This window comes from Falco rusticolus, chromosome 7, assembly GCF_015220075.1.
Source record: "Falco rusticolus isolate bFalRus1 chromosome 7, bFalRus1.pri, whole genome shotgun sequence".
Classification (NCBI taxonomy): Eukaryota; Metazoa; Chordata; class Aves; order Falconiformes; family Falconidae; genus Falco; species Falco rusticolus.
Genome location: NC_051193.1, coordinates 42,824,696 through 42,844,785, shown reverse-complemented (window position 1 = coordinate 42,844,785; position 20,090 = coordinate 42,824,696). Strand labels below are relative to the sequence as shown.

General features: G+C 41.5%; 1 protein-coding gene across 2 annotated transcripts; it reads right to left on the bottom strand.

The window, feature by feature from the left end:
- Positions 1 to 671: 671 nt before the first annotated feature.
- GPR68 (G protein-coupled receptor 68) lies at positions 672 to 19,859 on the bottom strand. 2 transcript variants are annotated; one of them, XM_037394942.1, is made up of 3 exons: positions 19,750 to 19,859; positions 18,554 to 18,639; positions 672 to 3,431 (listed from the first exon to the last, which is right to left on the bottom strand). In XM_037394942.1, exon 3 carries the CDS (start codon positions 3,284 to 3,286, stop codon positions 2,210 to 2,212), a length of 1,077 nt encoding a protein of 358 aa, XP_037250839.1. In that variant the 5' UTR covers positions 3,287 to 3,431; positions 18,554 to 18,639; positions 19,750 to 19,859; the 3' UTR covers positions 672 to 2,209. The 2 variants fall into 2 exon arrangements, with proteins under 2 accessions (XP_037250839.1, XP_037250840.1); XM_037394943.1 differs by lacking the exon at positions 18,554 to 18,639.
- Positions 19,860 to 20,090: the final 231 nt, after the last annotated feature.

The window sequence follows — 20,090 nt, the reverse complement described above, 5'->3', positions numbered from 1 at the left end:
GGCTAGCAGGTTAAACATTGAGAACTGTAGCAGAATGCTGGACTTCATTACACAAGTTTCCATCTGATTTGAAACTGCAGCAGCTGACCAAAAGCTGGCCACATCAAAGTACAAATTCAAATAAGCCTTAATCCCTCAGATGACAATTTGATGTAATATGGCATGCTCTGCATTCCAGCTGTCTAATTTAAACAACGTGGGTAACTGTAAAGAAGTAAAGCATAAACAGGAAAACAAATATTTCATCCTAGAACAAACCATGTGTGTGTCTTAACCGCCTGCCAGGTCATTGGAGTCCAAGCAGTTGGCTCGGTGCTTAACAAAATAGAAGCACGGCATTACGGCAGTGGCGAGTCCCGGCCTTACAACCCCGTCGATACAGGAGATCAGAACAAAGATTAGGAGAAAGTAAAGCTAAACAGCACTAATGATCACAAGAAAAAAAATGCATATATAAGGTAATTAATCCAGCTTGGCGACTGGTCTAAGGATAAAGAAATGTAAAATAATTAAACAAACCAAATGTTAACCTATGCAAACCTAATCCCCTCCTGGGAGTAGGGACATGAACCCTTTCTGAAAGAGACAGGAGAAGATTTGTAGTCTCACAAATAGAAACTGTGGGCTAAACTCATAAGATAGTTATTTCAAACAAAGAGTGAACAAATATATGAAGAAAATAATAAAAACATCCTTTATTAAACACATCCCTAAATTATTTCTAATATTGCACTCTCAAGGTGGTTTCCAGAAAACTGTTAGAATATAATCCTTTCAGAAACCGACGACAAGCAAGGCTGTATTACCGTGACATACTTCAGATACCAGGAGTAGACTATCTGTCTAGAGAATCTTTTGACGTTTGGGGCGGGCAAGAAACTAAACTGATTATACTGCTGGAAGTTATCAGCTCCAGGTTGCAGGGAGAGAGGTGCCTCAAGAAAGGTTTCAAACCAGAGAAGTGAAAGGACAAGGCAACATTCATGGTGTAATGGTTACAGATACAAGAAGGTGTGAGGAGCAGATCACAAAGAATCATCATACAGAGAATCATCATACAGGATTCATGAGTATAATACGGGGGGGGGGGGGGCGGGGGATGGGACGAAACTAGAGAGGAAATGGTGGTAGAAACAATTCTGTAGAGCACGACTGCATCTTTAACTGCTATTAACTCCGCTTATTCCTGTCTTTTGTTTCTGCCTAAACCAGGAAACAGAACATTCATACATCATATTTCTGATAGTGTATTTCCTGAACAATGACCAAACCTTAAGCAATAGTATCTGTGGGAGAAAAGAGACTTTGATCAGAATCCATTTAACAGCTTCCCTGACAAATGTGTTGTTAATTAATTGCCTACATGGTGTGTTCTGCACAAGACACACAGATTGTGAAGGACACAATCAAATCCTTAGGAAGGTGTAGTAGAATTTAGACGTAACTAAATTTGTCTTTGAACACAGTGACTCAGAGAAGCACATGGGTTCAAAGTGCCTCACATACTACCAACCTCCTGTTTCTTTTCCAAGTCAACAGACCAAACTACTTATCCCCATCGGAGCCAAGAGTTCTCATACCTCTGGAAGTCAATAGCAACCTTGCGCTGAGGTTCAGCGGTCTCAGACTCAGCAGTCAACAGACAAAAGGTCTCAGCAGATGCCGAGTTCCTTGTGAATGGAATTGGTTGTTTTAGGAGGCTGGTTCTGGCATGGTCTCTGCCAGCCTCAAAACTAGCTGAAGGGGAAGTTATTTCAGAGAGTTACAGAAATGCAGGGTTTTTTCTTTTAAAAAAAGTACATATGGGGACATTAATGTGTTCTGTCTCCAACCTTTTCAACAGATGATGACAGCTTGCAGACAATTAATTTCTCTAGATGCTACAGGGGCAAACAGAAAGCAGTTAAAGACAAATTCAACAGACCCACACCCCATGAGTACTAGCTTATTCCAGTCAACGCAGGCATCAAGACAACAGGTTTTGAGTGGTGCGACAATGACAATGGACATGTGATTGTAACTGAACTGATTCAGTATGTGCTTTCCTCGCTATTGGCAAGGCCCAAACACCTCCAGAAATGACCTCACTGTACTGCGTTGCTAATAAGACTTTAGGAGGTAACACCGTTGTAATACATGGATAAATCAGATGGATACACAAACAAAGCCATAGCTGCAGATTTTAGATTAATATCTTTTTTGATGAATGTTATAAACTGCCCACGTTAGTTGCAGAGGAGTCCTTCATTCCAGTACCATCATGTGATATTTGTAATAATCCTGGTGGTTGCTCATGCTGTGGCTTGTTGGGAGTTTCTGGAGCATTCAGTGGATAACATTCCTTTGTCTCAGTCTTCAGACACCCTAAACATGTTAAACAAGAGTCTCGCATCTTGGCAAAGTTCTGGTAAGTGCTTTCACTGGAAAAACAGTACAATACTGGATCAGCAACACAGTTAAAAGTAGTCAACAGGAGAGAAAAATGGTAAATATTAAATATTTTCTCAGCAAATGAGCAGTTGTTCTCCAACAAGCTGCGAACCACAAGAAGGATGTGGTATGGTCCAAAGCAAACTAAAAAAATGAAAACGGTGCTTGAAACCAGTCGTTTAATTTGGATTTTCTTCTTCTTTTGAGTACCGGGACTCTTGTGGACAACCCGTAAAATCCCACAGTAAGAGAAGGCCAGCAGAAAGAAGGGGAAAAGGAAGCCAGCAGAGAACCGGTAGTAATTGACATTGTGCTCCCATTCTTTGATGGGGTAGTGCTCGAAGCACACCACATGGCTGTCAGCGTCCATACTGATATCCCCATGCGTAAAGACAAAGCAGCAGGTCATTATTTCCTTGGTCCAGATAATGATGCTTACTATCGCTGCAGCCTTCATTGTCCGAAACCGTTGAAAGCGAAAAGGGTGCACTACTGCAAGGTAGCGGTCAATGGAGATGCAGCAGAGGAAGCCCACACTGATATAGATATTCTCATACAGGATGATGCCACAAATCTTGCACAGCAGCTCATCGTAGGTCCAATTGTCATGCTGTAAAACATACTGAAGCCAAAATGGCAAAGAAAATAGATAGAGCAGGTCTGCTACGGTCAAATTGCAAAGATAGACACCCAATTCATTTTTAGCCTTAATCTGTAAATACCCGTAGTACAGTGACAGGCAGTTAGCTGGCAAGCCTAATACAAATACAAATACGTATACCACAGGGGATAATGTCTGGTGAATATCATGATTAATAGTGCATTTCTCAGTTGCATTCTCTGTGAAATTCACCATCTTCTACCTCTCCCCGTGTATCACTCATCAGGATCCTGAATGAACAGACGTAAAATTTAATTTTATTCTGTTTCATGTATCGCTCATCTCTTCCACAAACCTTTAGGCTGAAGTGATGACTTGCTTGCTGCAGGATGTTAACAACCTGAAGGTAAAACACATGAAAATCTTCAGAAGGGATACGATTGTCAAATATATAGTACCATTTTCAGTAAGCTGCTTTTTCCTAGCCTTAAATTTCTTACAGTCTTTGATAGAAGGTAAAGCCTTGCTGGGAAATCATGATTCATATAAGTCCTAGTACTTAGCAGAAAAGTACCAGAAAATTTTCTGTCCAAGAATCCCAAAGCAAATTACAAACATTTGTCATTTTAGATTATCTAAAGTATCTAAAAGGTGAAGAAATATTCTCTCTGCTTTGCAGGTGAGACACAAAACCAGTAATACAGTAATATGGTTTTTCCATGATGGAAAAAATGCCTCTGGCAAACCAGAAGTCCCCTCAAACTTCCTTACAGGATGCAGGGTGCACAAAAAAATTTATTTTGAATTTCCATTTCTTAGATTTCCCTTTAGATACAAGATACCATGGAATATGCTGTTCAGCCCATCAGGATAAAAAAATAATGGAATTTTTAGAAGTCTCTCTTACATTTACTTGTAAACACAGCCCCAAAAGTAAGCTGTCCTTCTGTCAGAAGGACACTGTAAAAGTCTGGTACAGTGTACCCCATGGTCTCAGTCCTGCAGGATATGTTATTACGGATTCCTTATTTGCCATTGACTCTCAAAAACACTCATTTACTGTTACTACATACACATTTGTATCTTTCCTTTTCATTTTCATTGAATATGAATGTGATTGTTTTTACCTGAAGAATCTTCCTTAATCAATGCACATATCCATACAAATCATTCCTATACTATACTATTACTATTTAAGACACAAACATCACTGCTGACAATGGGTTAGCACTCAGTTCAACTAGGACAAGCATTCAGCCTTAAGGCAGCCCACAGTGATTAAACCCTAGAGTAAACGAAGTATTACATTCAGCATTTTATGACCTCAAGTGATATATTCACACTGACACAAATGCTCAGTTGGAAAAAAATTTTCAAATTGGAAAACAGTGGGGCAGACTGTGCCCACTCTGAAGGGGATGTATGTTTTACCTGATGATGCAGAACAGTGAGACTATATTTCTTTCAGTCTCTTCCAAGAAAATACATGGTTGTAGCATATACTTCTGTAAAGTTAACAGTTTGTGTGCTCTTCCTACAGCTTCAGTTAATATGGACTCAAAAGGAGACAACACTGTTCGGGGACAAACATAATGCCTTGTTGCTTTTTCCTGTTTAGTATCCTAACTCGTATTCTTGTCATCTTCTGTCCTGTCTAGGAATATAGAATTTTTTCCAAGGCAATCCTTATGAAAACGACAGTAAAATTACTGTAAGCTGCAGCATTTGAGGATATTACTGCCAAATATTTTTTTTTGTTTTGTTTTAATACTGATGGCCTTTGCTCCTGCAGAAACTGAAAAGAAAACCACTTGCTTTAGGTCAGAAAATAATTGCCTGGCTGAAATAACTGACCAAACCTGCAAAGACTTTCAGTGTTTAGCCTCAAACAGTGTAGCACAGTCCCACAAAAATCACAACAAACTCAAGGGCACACGTAATTATTTAGGAATTAGAACATGTTTTTCATTCGTTTGCTTTTTTCTTACCAAAAGACAGAACATCAGCCCGAGTTCTGGTGGAAGTATTCTTGGGGATTTCACACACCTTCAATCATGAAACAACAGGCCAACGTAAGCTCATCTCTCTCAAAACTTCTAACTTCAATGTCCAGCGATCTTGTGCAAAAGACTGGTCAACCCTAGCAGAGTGCAAGCTCCTCTCACTCTCACACAGCTCCTTTGGGGGTTAATAGACTCATTCTCTCCACTGTGGGTGGCACAGTAGTTATAATGGATAAATCAAGCAGAGCAGGAGAAATGCTCCTTAAAGGAGCGAGTCACCAAACTGGTTCAGTTTGAATTTTGCTTCAAGAGGCTGCCATAACCTTCCCACAGAATAAGCATGATAATGTTAGCAGTGCAGACACATACAGCAGAAATTAATCACTAAAGTTATGTATAAATTTCCCAAAGGACTGTTACTTAGGAGCCATTAGCTCTCCTGTAACACTAACCAGTTTCTTAATGGCTTTATAACCATCGTGCAACTCTTCTGCCTACAGGAGACCTGGCTCCACACCCACAAGGACAGCACACAGAATCTTTGCCAAGGCAGATTTGATAACCTACTTACATCACCTACCTTTTCCAATCCAGAGCTCCAGGACAAGTACAATTGTATTTGAGTTTGTATTTGATACCATTTCATTTCTGTATGCTAATTTGGTGACTTTTACATGTAAGAGTTAGCCTGCACAGAATGATTGGCACACCTAGTTCTCATCTAAAATGCCTAAAAATCTGAGATGTATTGTCTGATCTACCAGCTAAAAGTGTCCAGGCGGTGTCCAGCTTTTGCTGATGAAGCCAAATAGTAATTCAAAAGCTGCTGACAATTTTGAAAAGTCACTGTCTTTATATGTCTAGCATATTTCAACAGCGCTGAGTTCCATTCAGTGTTACCCAGCCAGTTACATACCAGTCAGTATGCATCGTGGTATGAGAAAAAGGAGATGTACCCTACAGCTGCAGTTTTTTTGAAAATGTTTCTTTTCCTTTAAGGACTCAAAATGTTTTTATTAAATTATGTTTACATAACAGAGAACATGATTGTAAAACTCATTTCTGTTTAGCTTAGAAGTCTTGCCAGAATGCAGAAAGTGGAGGCAACAGCAAAAGTCTTATTGATATGACATTATGCTAATATAATATACACTTATTATTACAGCAACATTTCCTGCTCCTGGAGGAAGTGCTGGACAGGGGGCAGGAAGAGAAGGCTGGCTGTTATGAATCTCTTTGCCTTGTGCTAACAAACCCTCCCTGGTTTCAAAGATGGGGATGAAAAACAAAAGGTCCAGATTCTTGCTTGTACAATAGATGTGTTGTACTGCTCTTCTGGTCAGCAGCAGCAGCGAGCCAGGAAATCCTCCCCTTGTTTCAGCCTCCTCAGCACATGGGCTCTGGGGCACCTCAGTGCCCTCTGACCCCTTGTGCCTGGCTAGGAAGAGGCTCAATAGCCAAATGGAAAACATAAAGGCAGTTCCTCTTTCCCATCTCACTAAGTATAGTAAAAATGGCTCTGTGCCAGCCAGGGAGTGAAACTGTATGATTTTCCAAGAAACCTGGTATCAAAGTACTGCGATAGCAGTGTTAAACACATGGGTGCAGAAGAGCCCACCTTATTATTAAAAACATAATGCACAATACTTTACAAGCCATCTGGAAAAGTGGAAACTAAAGGAAAGTTGATGGAGGGTATAGGAGAGAAAAGAAGAATAGCTCCCCCCGTTCCTTACTGACCTTGTCTGGGTAGGAAGAGGAGAAAAATGAAAAAGCTGCTGTATGAAAAACATCTGGGGTGCAGATAATTGTAAAGCTGAAAGTTATGAACGGGTACACACAGGCATTCCTTTTAGACAGCTTTAATGTGGAAATCATGCAGCTGTGATTTTTTAGAGCATAGTTTATGTAACACCTTCAGTATCACAAAGTCTGCAGACACTTCCAGGCAATATTTCTCTCTCGTATATGCCCGCATCTTTTAGATGATACACATCTAAACTGAAGTCTGGGAAACAAATTAGAAGAGTCTTGCCATCTACATCAGCTCCAAACAATTCTCTTGTTCCTGGACTAAAAATAAAGCCAAGGAGGCTTCACAAGCCTCACTTTTTCTTGATTTAAACAAGCCAACTTTCATTGCTTGCCGAGCAGTTTAACAACAGGTTCTTTTCTTCCCAGTTTCTTTGTGCCTTAACTATTGAACAAAATCATGACTCCCCAACGCACCGAACCACAGAGCAGCTCAGACATTAAGTGCTGCCTGCTGGCACAGCACAGGAAATAGCTCAGAGCCACTTACAACAGCCTCTTCAGCTCGGACCAAGTACTAGCATGGAGTCTGGGTGGATTTTTTCCAGTTTCAGTGAACATTGCTACAATTTTCCTCATCAGAAATCTGCCTGGAATTAGACCTACGTATTTTTAGCAGAGACAAATGGGACTGCACCAAAGGACTACTTTGTAGGAATTTGCAAAAGTTGTGCACACAGCTTGTCTCATTCGCAAAGTACCCACGTCTGTGAACAGGGAGCATAATGTAGTCGTGTATCTTTATGTGACAGTAGCTCTCTTGCTGTTTAATCTGTCCCTGCACCTGTCACACACCGCAGACAGGCCTGAGTCACTTGGTTATCATAGCAGGACTTCAACTGTGCTGCATGTCTTGGAACCAGAAACCAGAGGTTGTTTCAGTTTAGGATTTGGTTCAGATCATTACCTACACAAACACCAGCCCCTAAATTCACACACTAAGCTTCCCACAACGCTTGAGGGTTTGTCAGCTTGGTTTGATCCTGGTTCACAAAGCCTGAAAAAATAAGGTCATGTAAAGATGCTGGGAAGCAATGACCAGCAGAAGAGACTAGGGATTGGTCCAACAATAGAAAATGGTCAGAAACCAGCTAATACCCTTAGAGTAAGTTTGGGGAAAAAATGTAGAAGAAAGTGGAAACTGGGGTACACGGCTGAGTATGAGGAAATGGCCCAATGATGTCTGGATTCAATTGGAAGGAACAATTATGATGTAAAACACAGACCTATTGGAGCAGGTGCAGAGGAGGGCCACAATAATGATCAGAGGGATGGAACACCTCTCTTATGAGGAAAGGCTGAGAGAGCCGGGATTGTTCAGCCTGGAGAAAAGGCTCCAGGGAGACCTTACTGAGGCCTTTCAGTACTTGAAGGGGGCTTATAAGAAAGATGGGAACAGACTTTTGAATAGGGCCTGCAGCAACAGGACAAGGGGCAATGGTTTTAAACTGAAGAGGCTAGATTCAGCCTAGCTATAAGGCAGATTTTTTTTGTGATGAGGGTGGTGAAACACTGGCACAGGTTACCTAAAGAGGTGGTAGCTGCCCCATCCCTGAAAACGTTCAGGATAAGGTTGGGTGGGGCTCTGAGCAACCTGATCTAGTTGAAGATGTCCCTGCTCGTTGTAGGGGGTTTGGACTGTTAAAAGTCCCTTCCAACCCAAGCCAGTCTATGATTCTGTGATTCTAAAAGGGTCACAAGTAGAGCTATAAGAGGCAATGAAGAATGTTTCTATTAACACACAAGAAAAGTAAAGGGAGAGAACATATGAGGCACAGAGATCTAAACATAGCTGAAATACTTGCTGATATTTTATATTCCAATTTTTAGAACCAAAACTGTGACCCAGCATCTAACAGAATTGTTTTTAACAGTAGGATGGGAGCACAGAAAAAATAGATAAGCAAAGGCTAATAGATATTTTGAAAGTCTATGTGCGCTCTGAGGGAATGAGCTAAAGCAGTATGTGAACTATTGTTGATGATGTTTCAGAAATTATGGTGGACCGGGGTAAAAGAGACAAAACACCTGTCTTGTAAAAAAAGAGTAGTTGGATAATTATACAACACTAAGCCTAGCTTTAACCCGAACAAGACATCAGACAATCAATATAAATATCCATGCATTTACAGACTGACTCGCAGCCGTGGAGACTCACCTCAAGTGAATCTTGCCATACTTCTGGAGAAGATGAAGTTGGGCTGGGATAGGCAACAGCACTTACTTCACACCCTACCTCAGAAAGACAGGAGAAGCTAGGACTTCCAGGTCCTTCTCTGCAGAGCTGCCTTCCAGCAGGCCAGCCCCCAGGCTGTACTGGTGCGTGGGGTTGTTCCTCCCTTGGTGCAGGACCCTGCACTCGCCTTTCCTGAACTTCATTGGGTTCCTCTCTGCCCAGCTCTCCAGCCTGCCCAGGTCTCACTGAATGGCAGCACAGCCTGCTGGTGAATCAGCCACTCCTCCCAGTTTTGTGTCATCAGCAAACTGGCTGAGGGTACCCTCAGTCCCTTCATCCAGGTCACCGATGGATAAGTTGAACAGGTCTGGACCCACCACTGACCTCTGGGGAACGCCACGAGCTACAGGCCTCCAGCCGGGCTCTGCACCACTGACCACAACCCTCTGAGCTCTACCAGTCAATCCACCTCACTGTCCATTCATCTAACCCACACTTTCTGAGCTTACCTATGAGCATCTTATGGGAGACAGTGTCAAATGTCTTACTAAAATGGAGGTAGACAACATCCACCGCTCTCCCCTCATCTACCCAGCCAGCCATTCCATCATAGAAGGCTGCCAGGTTGGTCAGGCATGATTTCCCCTGGGTGAATCCATGTTGACAACTCCTGATAACCCTCTTTTCCTCCACATACTTAGAGATGACATCCAGGATGAGCTGTTCCATCACCTTTCCAGGGATGGAGGTGGGGCTGACCAGCCTGCAGTTTCCTGGGTCCTGCTCTTTTCAAAGACTTGAATGCCGTTAACTTTCCCCCAGTCCTCAAGCACCTCTTTTCCATGGCCTCCCAAAGATGATGGAGAATGGCTTAGCAATAACGTCTGCCAGCTCCCTCAGCACTTGGAGGTGCATCCCATTGAGGCCTATGGATTTGTGAGTGTCAGGTTTACGTAAATTATCTCTAACCTGATCCTCCTCAACCAAGGGAAAGTCGTCTTTTCTCCAGATTTTCTCTCTTGCCTCCAGGGTCTGGGATTCTTGAGGACTGGCCTTGGCAGTAAAGACTGAAGCAAAGGCAGCATTCAGTAACTCCACCTTCTCTGTATCCTTCATCACCAGGGCACCCACCTTATTCAGCCCACATTTTTCCTAGTCGTCCTTTTCCTACTGATATACTTGAAGAAGCCCTTCTTGTTGTCCTTGACATCCCTCACCAAACAGACTTAGCCTTCCTTATTGCATCCCTGCATGTTCTGGCAATGTTCACATATTCTCCCCAAGTGGCCTGCCCCTTTTCCACATATTGTAAACTTCCTTCTTCTGTTTGAGGTTTGCCAGAAGCTCCTTGCTCATCCATGCAGGTTTCCTGCCCCTTTTGCTTCATTTCTTACTCATAGGGATGCAATCACTTTACTTTACAAAATTACTTTACTTTTGTCATTGTATAACTCCATTTATAAACCTATTGTCAAAGAAGGAAGCCAGCAACATTTTTTCAGAACCCACATAAACAAAAGACTAATTAGTCACTGCTGTCCAGTTTTCCCTAGCACAGACATGCAATTATTCACAGCATTGGGTAAATCACTCCATTTGCTCAAACTTTGAAATCCTGGGAATTTGTCCCAACCTCTTAATTTCTGTTTACCAAATTTCTCCAAAGTCTGAAGTAAGCTTTTTACATTAAATATTTCATCACTCAAACTTCAGATGCCATCTGGCCCACAGTGGTGGGGTGGCTGAGAGTTTCATGCCTTCAACTTGTAAATTTGTCATTAGGAACCGATCATGTGGATCTGAGTAGAAGGTTCATGTTAAAATACTTGAATCATTCTTTTTTTTTCCTCATAGTGAATTTAACACTTGTTGAAAGCACTAGATTTGACATGACCATAAACTGAGAAATTTGACCTGTGCAGCCTAACATGAGCTACGTGGGCTGATGAATGAATGTAACTAGAAGCCAATGAAAATAGCCCATGTCTATTAGCCACATAATTAATTAAAATAATTTAATGACCTCTAAATCTAGTTCCAATGCTCATTTCCCATCAGTAATGACATGGTAATGGAGTTTAATCTTACAAGTGCCTTGGCCCATAGATCATGAAGCTCTGTAAGGAACAGCTGAATCAGTATGGATCGCACATCTAATAGTTCTATATTCAACTCACTTCGTACGTCAAACCAACAAACAAATTCTCGATTAAGCAGGAAGCCACCCAGAAAGCAAGCAGCTGAGCACTTCTGAATGGCCATAAGAGCTAAGGTACCACACACCAGTAACTTATAGTAACACAGTACCCTGTAAGCTACACTGGGAGGACTTGCTGAAACGCAAAACTTATATTCCTGGAAAATGTCAATATTTCAGAAGAAAAAGCCCTGAATAATCCAAGAGGTTATCATCCTAGGCTCACATTTGTCATTTTAATTAGAGCACTGACTACCCAGCTTCTTTCTTACCTGATGTGCAAACTGCTGTATACGACATATTATGTATTTCCGTATGATACGAGAAGTCAGTAATAAAGCATGTCCTATTTTACAGCAGAACATCAGGAAGGATGTGGGTGTTCCAGGGGTCACATACTGAACTGAAGTCAACCACACAATTTTACAGAACACCCACATACTCATTTCACATTGGGACATCTCAGCAGCCTGTAGGTACCAGACCTCTGCCCTGTGCACCTCTGCAAGGCTCTACAGAGGTGCACAGATCCTCTGGGATCTGCTGGGTGTGGTTAGGAGAAATGCAGGGGAAACGTCAGAAGTCTAGCAAAGCCAAAGAATGAGGCAGTTGGGCTTGTTTAGTCTAAAGAAGACCAGATTGAGGGCCAACACAGCAAAACCTTCAAACATGTAAAAGATTGTTGGAAAGATGAGAGAGGCTGGGTTAAACACCATGAAAATCTTTCCACTAACAAAGGCAAATGGAGCACTGGGGTAGATGGTACGTGGAAGTAGAGCTGTCATCACAGAAGGTCTTAAAGTTTGGCAGACAACCTGAGAATGGTTCAGCTGATGTCCCTTGAAGGCAAAGAAATATCTGGGGAGCTCTCAGGGCCTTCCCATTCTGTTCTCCACTATTGTTTGCCAGGTAACTTGGCACAACTCGTCCCTCTTAGCGACATGCAATATAGCATGGAAACAAACTGTATTGTACAATTGACATGAAGTAAAATAATTTCCACAAAGGAATTGTGTTTTGAAACAAATCATAATTTTCCAATTATTTTTTATGAAATAGCTTTCATTTTGAAAGGTTTTTCCTAGAACTGAAAGCTGTAGCAAAGTGAAATCTATTTAAGTTCACATGCACAAAAACTGTACCAAAAAACCCATGTTCTGCTGCTGAACCATTTCATTTCAGGTTTTTATGACTTTGGACTTCTTAGATGAGGCCTGCACATATGAAGGACAACTTGACACGAAGGGTAAGGAAGGCAGGTAGGAAAATAGGCACAGTCAATGCAGTATCTCAGACTACTTCGTAGTCATTATCTAGGATTAGGATGTTTTTACCAAATGCAAGATTTGAACAACCGGCTGAGCACAGGGAAGTGCTAAAAAGAAACACCACTTTGGAAAAATCCCTATTTATGGTAATAAGTTCATACAGTGTCTAATTTCAGGCAAGCAATTCAAGTGGTATTGGTGAATCACATAAGAGGAATTAGTCATGCTATAGCTGCCTCAAAGCTTTTAAAAATGACCCTCATCTGTCCCCTCCTTCCTGCTGTTAAAGATCAGCCAGGTGGATGTCATGACCCTCCAAGTATTTCACTGCTGAGCTGTTGCGATTAGTTCCTACCACATGGAACATCTCTCCAAGACTTTGTGGATGACTTGCCCGAGTACAAGACAGCAGGAGGAGGAAAACACATCAACACCAATTTCTGCAGAAATCTTAAATCCCTGTATTCCTCAGAGAACAACTCCAAGTCTTCCTTTCCCCTCAACTAAAACCTCAGCCAAGTCAAATTCCCTGTCCTCACAAGCCTCCTTGATGCAGAAGCCAAAGCACTGTGCTGTTTCTATTGGCACAAGCAGCAGGCAAGTAAGTAATGATCAATCACAGACAACAGAACTGTTTATAATCCTGAATCTGTGCGCTGATCCTCATTTAAAACGACAATGCAAGAAAAGCCAAGATTACACAGGTCTTACTGATTAGAAACCATATAAACCATGATCAACATGCAATATTACCAGTAAGGAACAAGGACTGGAACAACAGTGTTGTAGCCTGTGATTGAGAAATAGGAACTTTACCCTTCTGAACTAAAAGAGTTCTGATTCATTTTACCATCTACATCGTTGGGGAAAATCACTCTTCTGACTCATTTTCCCAAACTGTGTATTACTGCCTCATTCAATGTTGCAGCCTGCTCTGACACCAAGCACTGTGCTCCATCAGACAATGCCAGATGTCTTACATATAGATCAGTGACTTAAAGTTTAGGTCATATTTCTATTGAATTTCCATGATTTTTGGCTTCCTTGGTTTGCCAGCATGCCCCTCTACCCCCAGCACTGCCATACAGCCCCTGCATCACAGACCAACTGCCCAAAGGGAGCCATAGCCTTGTGGGAGTCACCCCACAGATTTCTTAGCAGCCTAAGCATGGGCCACCCACTTATAGCACATGGGCCATAGCACACTGCTGGCATCCCATACCAGTCAGCAGTCACAAACCAAGGCTGAGCACAGCCAGCCAGATATTAAGCCTGTACCTTTGCCCAGATGCTTATGGCACTATACAGATACAGTCAATGCATATATTGAGAGCAACTTGCTCTCTGTACCCATATGCTTTCACAGACAGGGGAGGGGGTGCCGACAACATGCAAGACAGTCCCCTGTGCCAAGACTCCCCAGCATCACTCTCTGGTTACAAGGGAAAACTTTTGTTCAAAAACTAACAAGCTGGATACCAAAGCTGGGCCAAAATATCTTTCTGCTTGCACCTTTTATAATGCCACCGCCTCCAGACAGAGCAAGGTATAATTAAACCCAAGTATCAGCACATCATACCCTCCCAAACAGAGCTATGACATTAACCAAAAGCAGTTTGGAAAGCAACTAAACATCCATCAGTACAATTTTTCCTCCTCCTCTACTGATAGTTCAGCGGATAGAACTGATTTTGCAGTGCTGCTGACAAACAGTAGCTTGGGACATCAATAATCGGTCTTTGACCAATAATGTTTGACAAATGGTAAAGGCAATCTCAGAGAAAAATTTTGCTTGCTAGGTCTAACTGAAATGTGGTTGAAACTCTGCTGTGTCTAAAAAAGACTGAGCACATCTCCTGTTCAAGGAGAACATTAATGCTTTCATTATTCCATGCATCAGCAAATAATGATATATTCTATAAAGTCGTCTCTTTTTAAAATGCTATTTTCTGCATATATGATTCACTATATGATTAATTTTGTGCAGCAACAGTTTTAAGACATGGTAAAGTGAAAAGCTATTTACAATATTTGGAGATTTTTTTCCCTTCCCTCATTTTTCTTTGACTTCATTCTTTTTCTTCTGTTTGGATTTATTTTAATCGAAGAGACAAAGTTAATCATAGGATAGGAGCCTGTTCAACTGAAGCATGCATGCTGTTGCCATTTAAAACTGGAATAATGCTTTTGTGCCTTTGTCCTATGTGTTTCTGGCTTACACTGATCCCCATTCTGCATTTCAGACATGTTTCTGTTCTAGATCTAGTTCTTTCTAGTCTAGCACACCATCTGCCCTTTCACGCATTACTGTTTAGCCGTGCTCGTTTCCTTTCAGACTCAGTTGAGTCTTTTTTGTCTCCAGTTCCGTATTTCTGTATTTCTTCCTTGGATCCAGCATTGGGGGTGGGTGGGGGTGTGCTTGCATGCACACGCATTTGTGCATGTCTTCAAATAGTCCCCATCTAGTCTGCAGAGATTTAACTCTTCTAAGTTATTCCTTTTTGCTGCCTTTAATACTAAGCTTCCTCCTTTTTTGCAATTTCCCTTTTGGAGATTTACCAAGTTTCCTGTAGATCTAAGTCAATATTCGCATGTGAGGCGTGTTCTCCAGTGTTATTTCTCAGACTTCTCACGATTATGTAGAAGCAGCACGCCTTGCAGAAGGTTTTCCTCTGTGCTCTTTCCCTTGTTGTTCTCACTCCCTAGATGACTATTGAAAACTTTGGTCCTTTCTTGGTTGGTTTTTTTTTCATTTGAGGATACAGGACTCCAACAACCTAGTCCCCAAATGATAAATAATTCTAAACAAAGTGCTGGCATCTGTATCGGCAGGCTTGCTTACATGTTCATTTCCTGAACTTTAATTTCCTTAATTCCTTTAATTTTCAGTTTTAAAAGTATTTTACCAGTCACATGATTTTGTTAGTGTCTTGTTTTCATTAAGATTTAAACAAAGTCTGGCCTTTCCCTACTCCCAAGTGCCTTCATTTCCTGATGTACATGAATTCATCTTCCCTCCTCCGTTTTCTTAGTCATACCTTGAAACTGCCTCTCTATACCTCTGTCTGGCCTTGCATATGGTGTGAGAAGCCTTCCTCAGCACAGTGCTGCTGAATTCGTGCACTTCAGCATCCTGCCTAAGAGCCTAAATATTCTTCCCAGCACTTTTCCATCCCACCCTTTGGATGACAGTGGTATCTGCATAAGCAGTGACTGCCTGCTTCCCCTGTGTCAGAGCCCCAGCAGGTTTGCCATCTCTTTCCTGGGAGACAAATCCCAGCATCCAGCCTGGGGGCACAAACTCAATTATCCATATGGCTGAAAACTGACTGACCCTTCTCTACTCTTCTTTCAAAGAAAACTGGGAGAAATAAAATGCCCATAATAATGGTATTAATCTGGATAAAAGGTTCGACACAAAAAGTGAAAAAAATAGTTTAAGAACCATGACTTCAGAAATGAAAAAAAAAAAGAAAACCAACCTTCTTCAATAGTATCAGAGAAGCAACTCACAGCAAAAGCGACAACCTTACTGTAAACCATTTCTGCTTGCCAACACGCATCTGACTAGAGAAACAGGAGAGAATCAAATTCTCATTACAGGGGAGCTCTCACAAGCTCTTGGGCAGGAAATGGAAAAGCTGGCACAGGAGACGGACTCCCAAGTTGAGAGATGTTCAGAAATCCAGGACCTACTCTGGGGTGGAAGTGTAAGACCATCTCTGAAATTTGGACACAAGTTCAAATTCCAAATAATTATGTCCTGACACAATAAGTTAAGGAATTTTAGTTTAAGCTTGTTGCAAGATTAAAAGACAGTTACTATTTTGAAAGCTATGTCTGATCGCTCCTTAAACCTGGACCATAAAATGGATGAAAGACAAAGTGTTTCCAAATATAAAATGATCAAATTCCAATTGTTACAAAAATACTGAGTTATAAGAAAGCCAAACCAAAGCATCTCTGTAATAATGTTTCCATTCTTCCCTACTGAAGTTGCCCATTTTAGCATTTTATTCAGGTGTCATTAAAGTGACTTAAGTTTGATAGTTTGATTGCATTTGCTTCTGTAATGTGTTCAGGTTTGAACTCCCTTTCCTCTGTTAGCTATCTGACCTCTCTTCAAAGCTGTCTTTACTGTCGACCCATAGCAATGTGAGAGAAAGGAAGCTTGAAAGCTTGTAGAAGAAAGCAACGATGTCCAGAAATGAGAAACTAGGCTTACCCTAACAGCAATAGCTGTCCGTAGCAGTTTTTGAGAGGAGAATGTCAGGACAACATCTCTCGTGGAGAGACAGTAACAGCAGCAGAATTCCCTCTCCATCACCGTAGGCCAGATCGGGTTTGCATTTCTATTTGCCCCTGGCGTGATGACAGATCTGAGCCTAAGCAGCCCCAGATCAAACTCCAAGACAACCCAGCTGGAAACAAATTTGTTGCCACAGAAACAATTTCTGGCACAAGGGCTCCATGGAGAGGAACAGAGTACACTTTTAGGTGAGCTCATTTCTCAGACTCCCTCTAACAATGTTTTAAACCTATTATTTAGTCTTTTCTTTTTCAGGCATATCAGCTACAGCTTCCAGATGAAGTGCCTAAAAAGTTCTCCTTTTGCTACCCAGTAGATTAACAGATTTCAAAGTGTGGTTTCCAGTGGAGAAACAGGAATTACAGTGGATGCATCCCTCAGAGAATAAACTGCAGTGTTGTTCTTAGCTTCTGCTGATTACTAATACCTTTCCTTCAAATTATCAGCCAGTTTCTTCTAAACATTAAAGCTGTTCTTTGTCTTTTTAAAACCATTGCCATTAGCTGTAAGGGCCAGCAGCTCTGCAAATGCTTCAGCTGGCAGAATAATTAATAACAAGCATTAAAAGCCACTCAAAATAAGCTTTATAGGAAAAACAAACCTCTTAGAGGAGACATTCAGCTAATTATAAGGTAATGAGCCTCACAAGGCTGCTATGTCTGGAGTTCTCTTCCCACAGTTCTTCACTTAAAAATAATCAGCAAGTTGTGTAAATGTCCTTGTGAGTCCAAAATAACTTTTTCTTTGGTTATCACCACACTAAAACAAGAATAGTCAGTGGCAGTGAACCCCATGGCAACATGAATGCACCCTCAGGTCAGGTCTAGAAAAACCGGCAGGGGAAAAAAAAAAATTCTTCTCCATGTGCTTGTTCAATGGGATGCCAAGAAAACTTTCAGTTACAGCATCAGCTGGTTAATCTGAGTAACAATATCCACAGGGCTGGTTAGGGGAGGAAGATTTACTTTAATATTCCTACCTTTGTACACCTGGCCCTGTGCAACTGTGCTCAGCCACAGGTGAGAAGTTTACAGTCTGTCTGACCCCAGGAACCAGCCATCCCTGCGGCTGACCCTATTCAATGACATCTAGTATGACGGCACCTATGTACACCTAGTTTGACGAGGACTCATTTTCCTCCCTTCTCCCCCCTTTCTCCACATCTCCCTCCCCTCTATTTTCCTACTGTCTAGGACCGCTTACACTCCTCAGGTCCCAGAACAAAGGGAGTCAATTTTTGTTCACCAGCCACAAAGTGAGATAAATACATCTCACTGAAGTTGACAAGTGACATGAGGTTTTTTAATGAGATATTGGAACTGTCACAGCTTTCTTCATTTGAAACTGTAATATTCAAACCACAATGCTGTGATGCTGACATTGTCACCTCCTCGGCTGTGGCCCGCTATCGCAGAACAACATACCACTCCATTCTATAAACCAAGTATTTTATCATGGTGTAGTCGCCAAACCCTGGAAGACTCCTAAAACTTTGGGGATGTTCCTTCTATGTTATCTTCCAAATTACAGCTGTATAGCAGCAAGTGTATAATAAGCTCAAATAGTACCTTCTGCTTCTTCCCTCATATAACAGGAAGACTTTACAATTGCATGTGTAGAAGCAGCATGATATGGGGGAACAACATACTAACAATAAGATGGGGAGGCAAGAAGGATAGGGATGAGGACAGTAAAAAATTTCGTTTCCTCAGAGAAGGAATGAAAGAGTGGCTGTTAAATACACAGGATTGACTCACTCTTACTGGCTTCTTGGTTAAAGCAAACTTGAAAGAAGAAGTGGTCAGACACCATACTCTTCTGGAGCCAGTGTGAACACAGGGTGCTAATGTGGAAAAAGTCACGGAAGGAACTGATTAACATACTGCTCAGAAAGTCCCATAGTGCTCACAAATGACAGTGTCATGTCTTATGAGCCTAAGTGTAGTTATTTTTCCTTGCCTCACTGTTAAGTTTCCTTAAATTTGTATTAATAAATACCTGCGTACGTTCCCAACAGAAAAGGACAGGACATAGCCGCTATATTCTTCCAAATTCTCTACTTCTCAGCTCCTCTCCCTATGCACACAGGAAGCTGTTTGCTCTGCAATTTACTTTTCTAGTTTCTTTACAAAGACTGTCAAGAACCAGAAAAATGTACTTGTAACACAGGCAACCGACGATAATGAACAAAGGGGTTTAAATCCTATTAAAAAAAATAATAGAATGGATTCATTTCTGACTGAATAAATTTAATTTCACTAAACAAACCTTCACATCTGAATTGTCCCAAGTCAGATTCTGAACTGCAGCAATAAGAGTGTCTTATTGTTTGGAAAATACAGTAATGACATACTTGTGAGATACAAAGACAAATCTATATAGGCGTACACAGAGCACCCACACACCAAGGTATGTGGTTTAGCAGTTTCCTGTTAGGCGTAACTTCTGCCTTGTGTTCTCAGGCAAAATGAGGTATTTAAATCACTTATTAGTCATTCAAAATATCTTTTATCTAGTCTGCTTATATGGTCCTACTAAGTTTTCTGAAAATGACTAGCGGAATCTATCTACAGGCCATTGCTCTGGTTCGCTGCTGCAAACATGAAATAGTTTCTTGGTTTATCTTAGCAAATCTCTTTCATCAATACAACTTCAACAATCAGCTCTCCTTGTGCCTAAGTGGAACTCAAGAAAGTTTTTTTAGAAGAACTTTTATTGAAGTCCCCATTAGTGGGAACTTGCCAAGGCAATTAATTATGAAGTTGTAAATTTTTTTTGGACATGGATTTTGGTTGAGTCCTTAGACTGCCTCATTGTTTTGCTTTAGCCAAAAAACAGCCAAAAATCCTGTCCTTCCACCTTTCCAGGGGTTGTAACCTTGTATAATATAACCTGGCTCAATGATGGAAAATTAACTTGCTTTTAAGAATGAAGAGATAAAAATGAAACTCACCTGTGAGCAGAGTTTATGCAAAGAGGTCTTCCCTGCAGTGCGAAAAGCACAAAACTTCAGTTCTCCCAGCTCCTGCTCAGGCTACTGGTGAGGCTGTCCTCCTCCCAGCTGTGAGCAAGGCTGTCAGTGAAACAGCGCAGGGAAGGAGGAGGAGGAGATTGCATTTCAGCTCCTGTGCTCTTTATAGTTCAACTGCAAAGGAGTCGGCCCAGCCCAGCCGTCTCCTCCCTCCCTCCCTCATTCATAAATGAAAGAGATGAGAGTGCCAAAAGCAGACACCAAATACAGAGATTGCAATGCACAGAGTGGTGTTCCATCCCTACCTACCGTCACAAGCACAA

Coding starts and splice junctions, on each gene's coding strand:
- GPR68 (XM_037394942.1), bottom strand. CDS start 3,286: ATGGTGAATTTCACAGAGAATGCAACTGAGAAATGCACTATTAATCAT.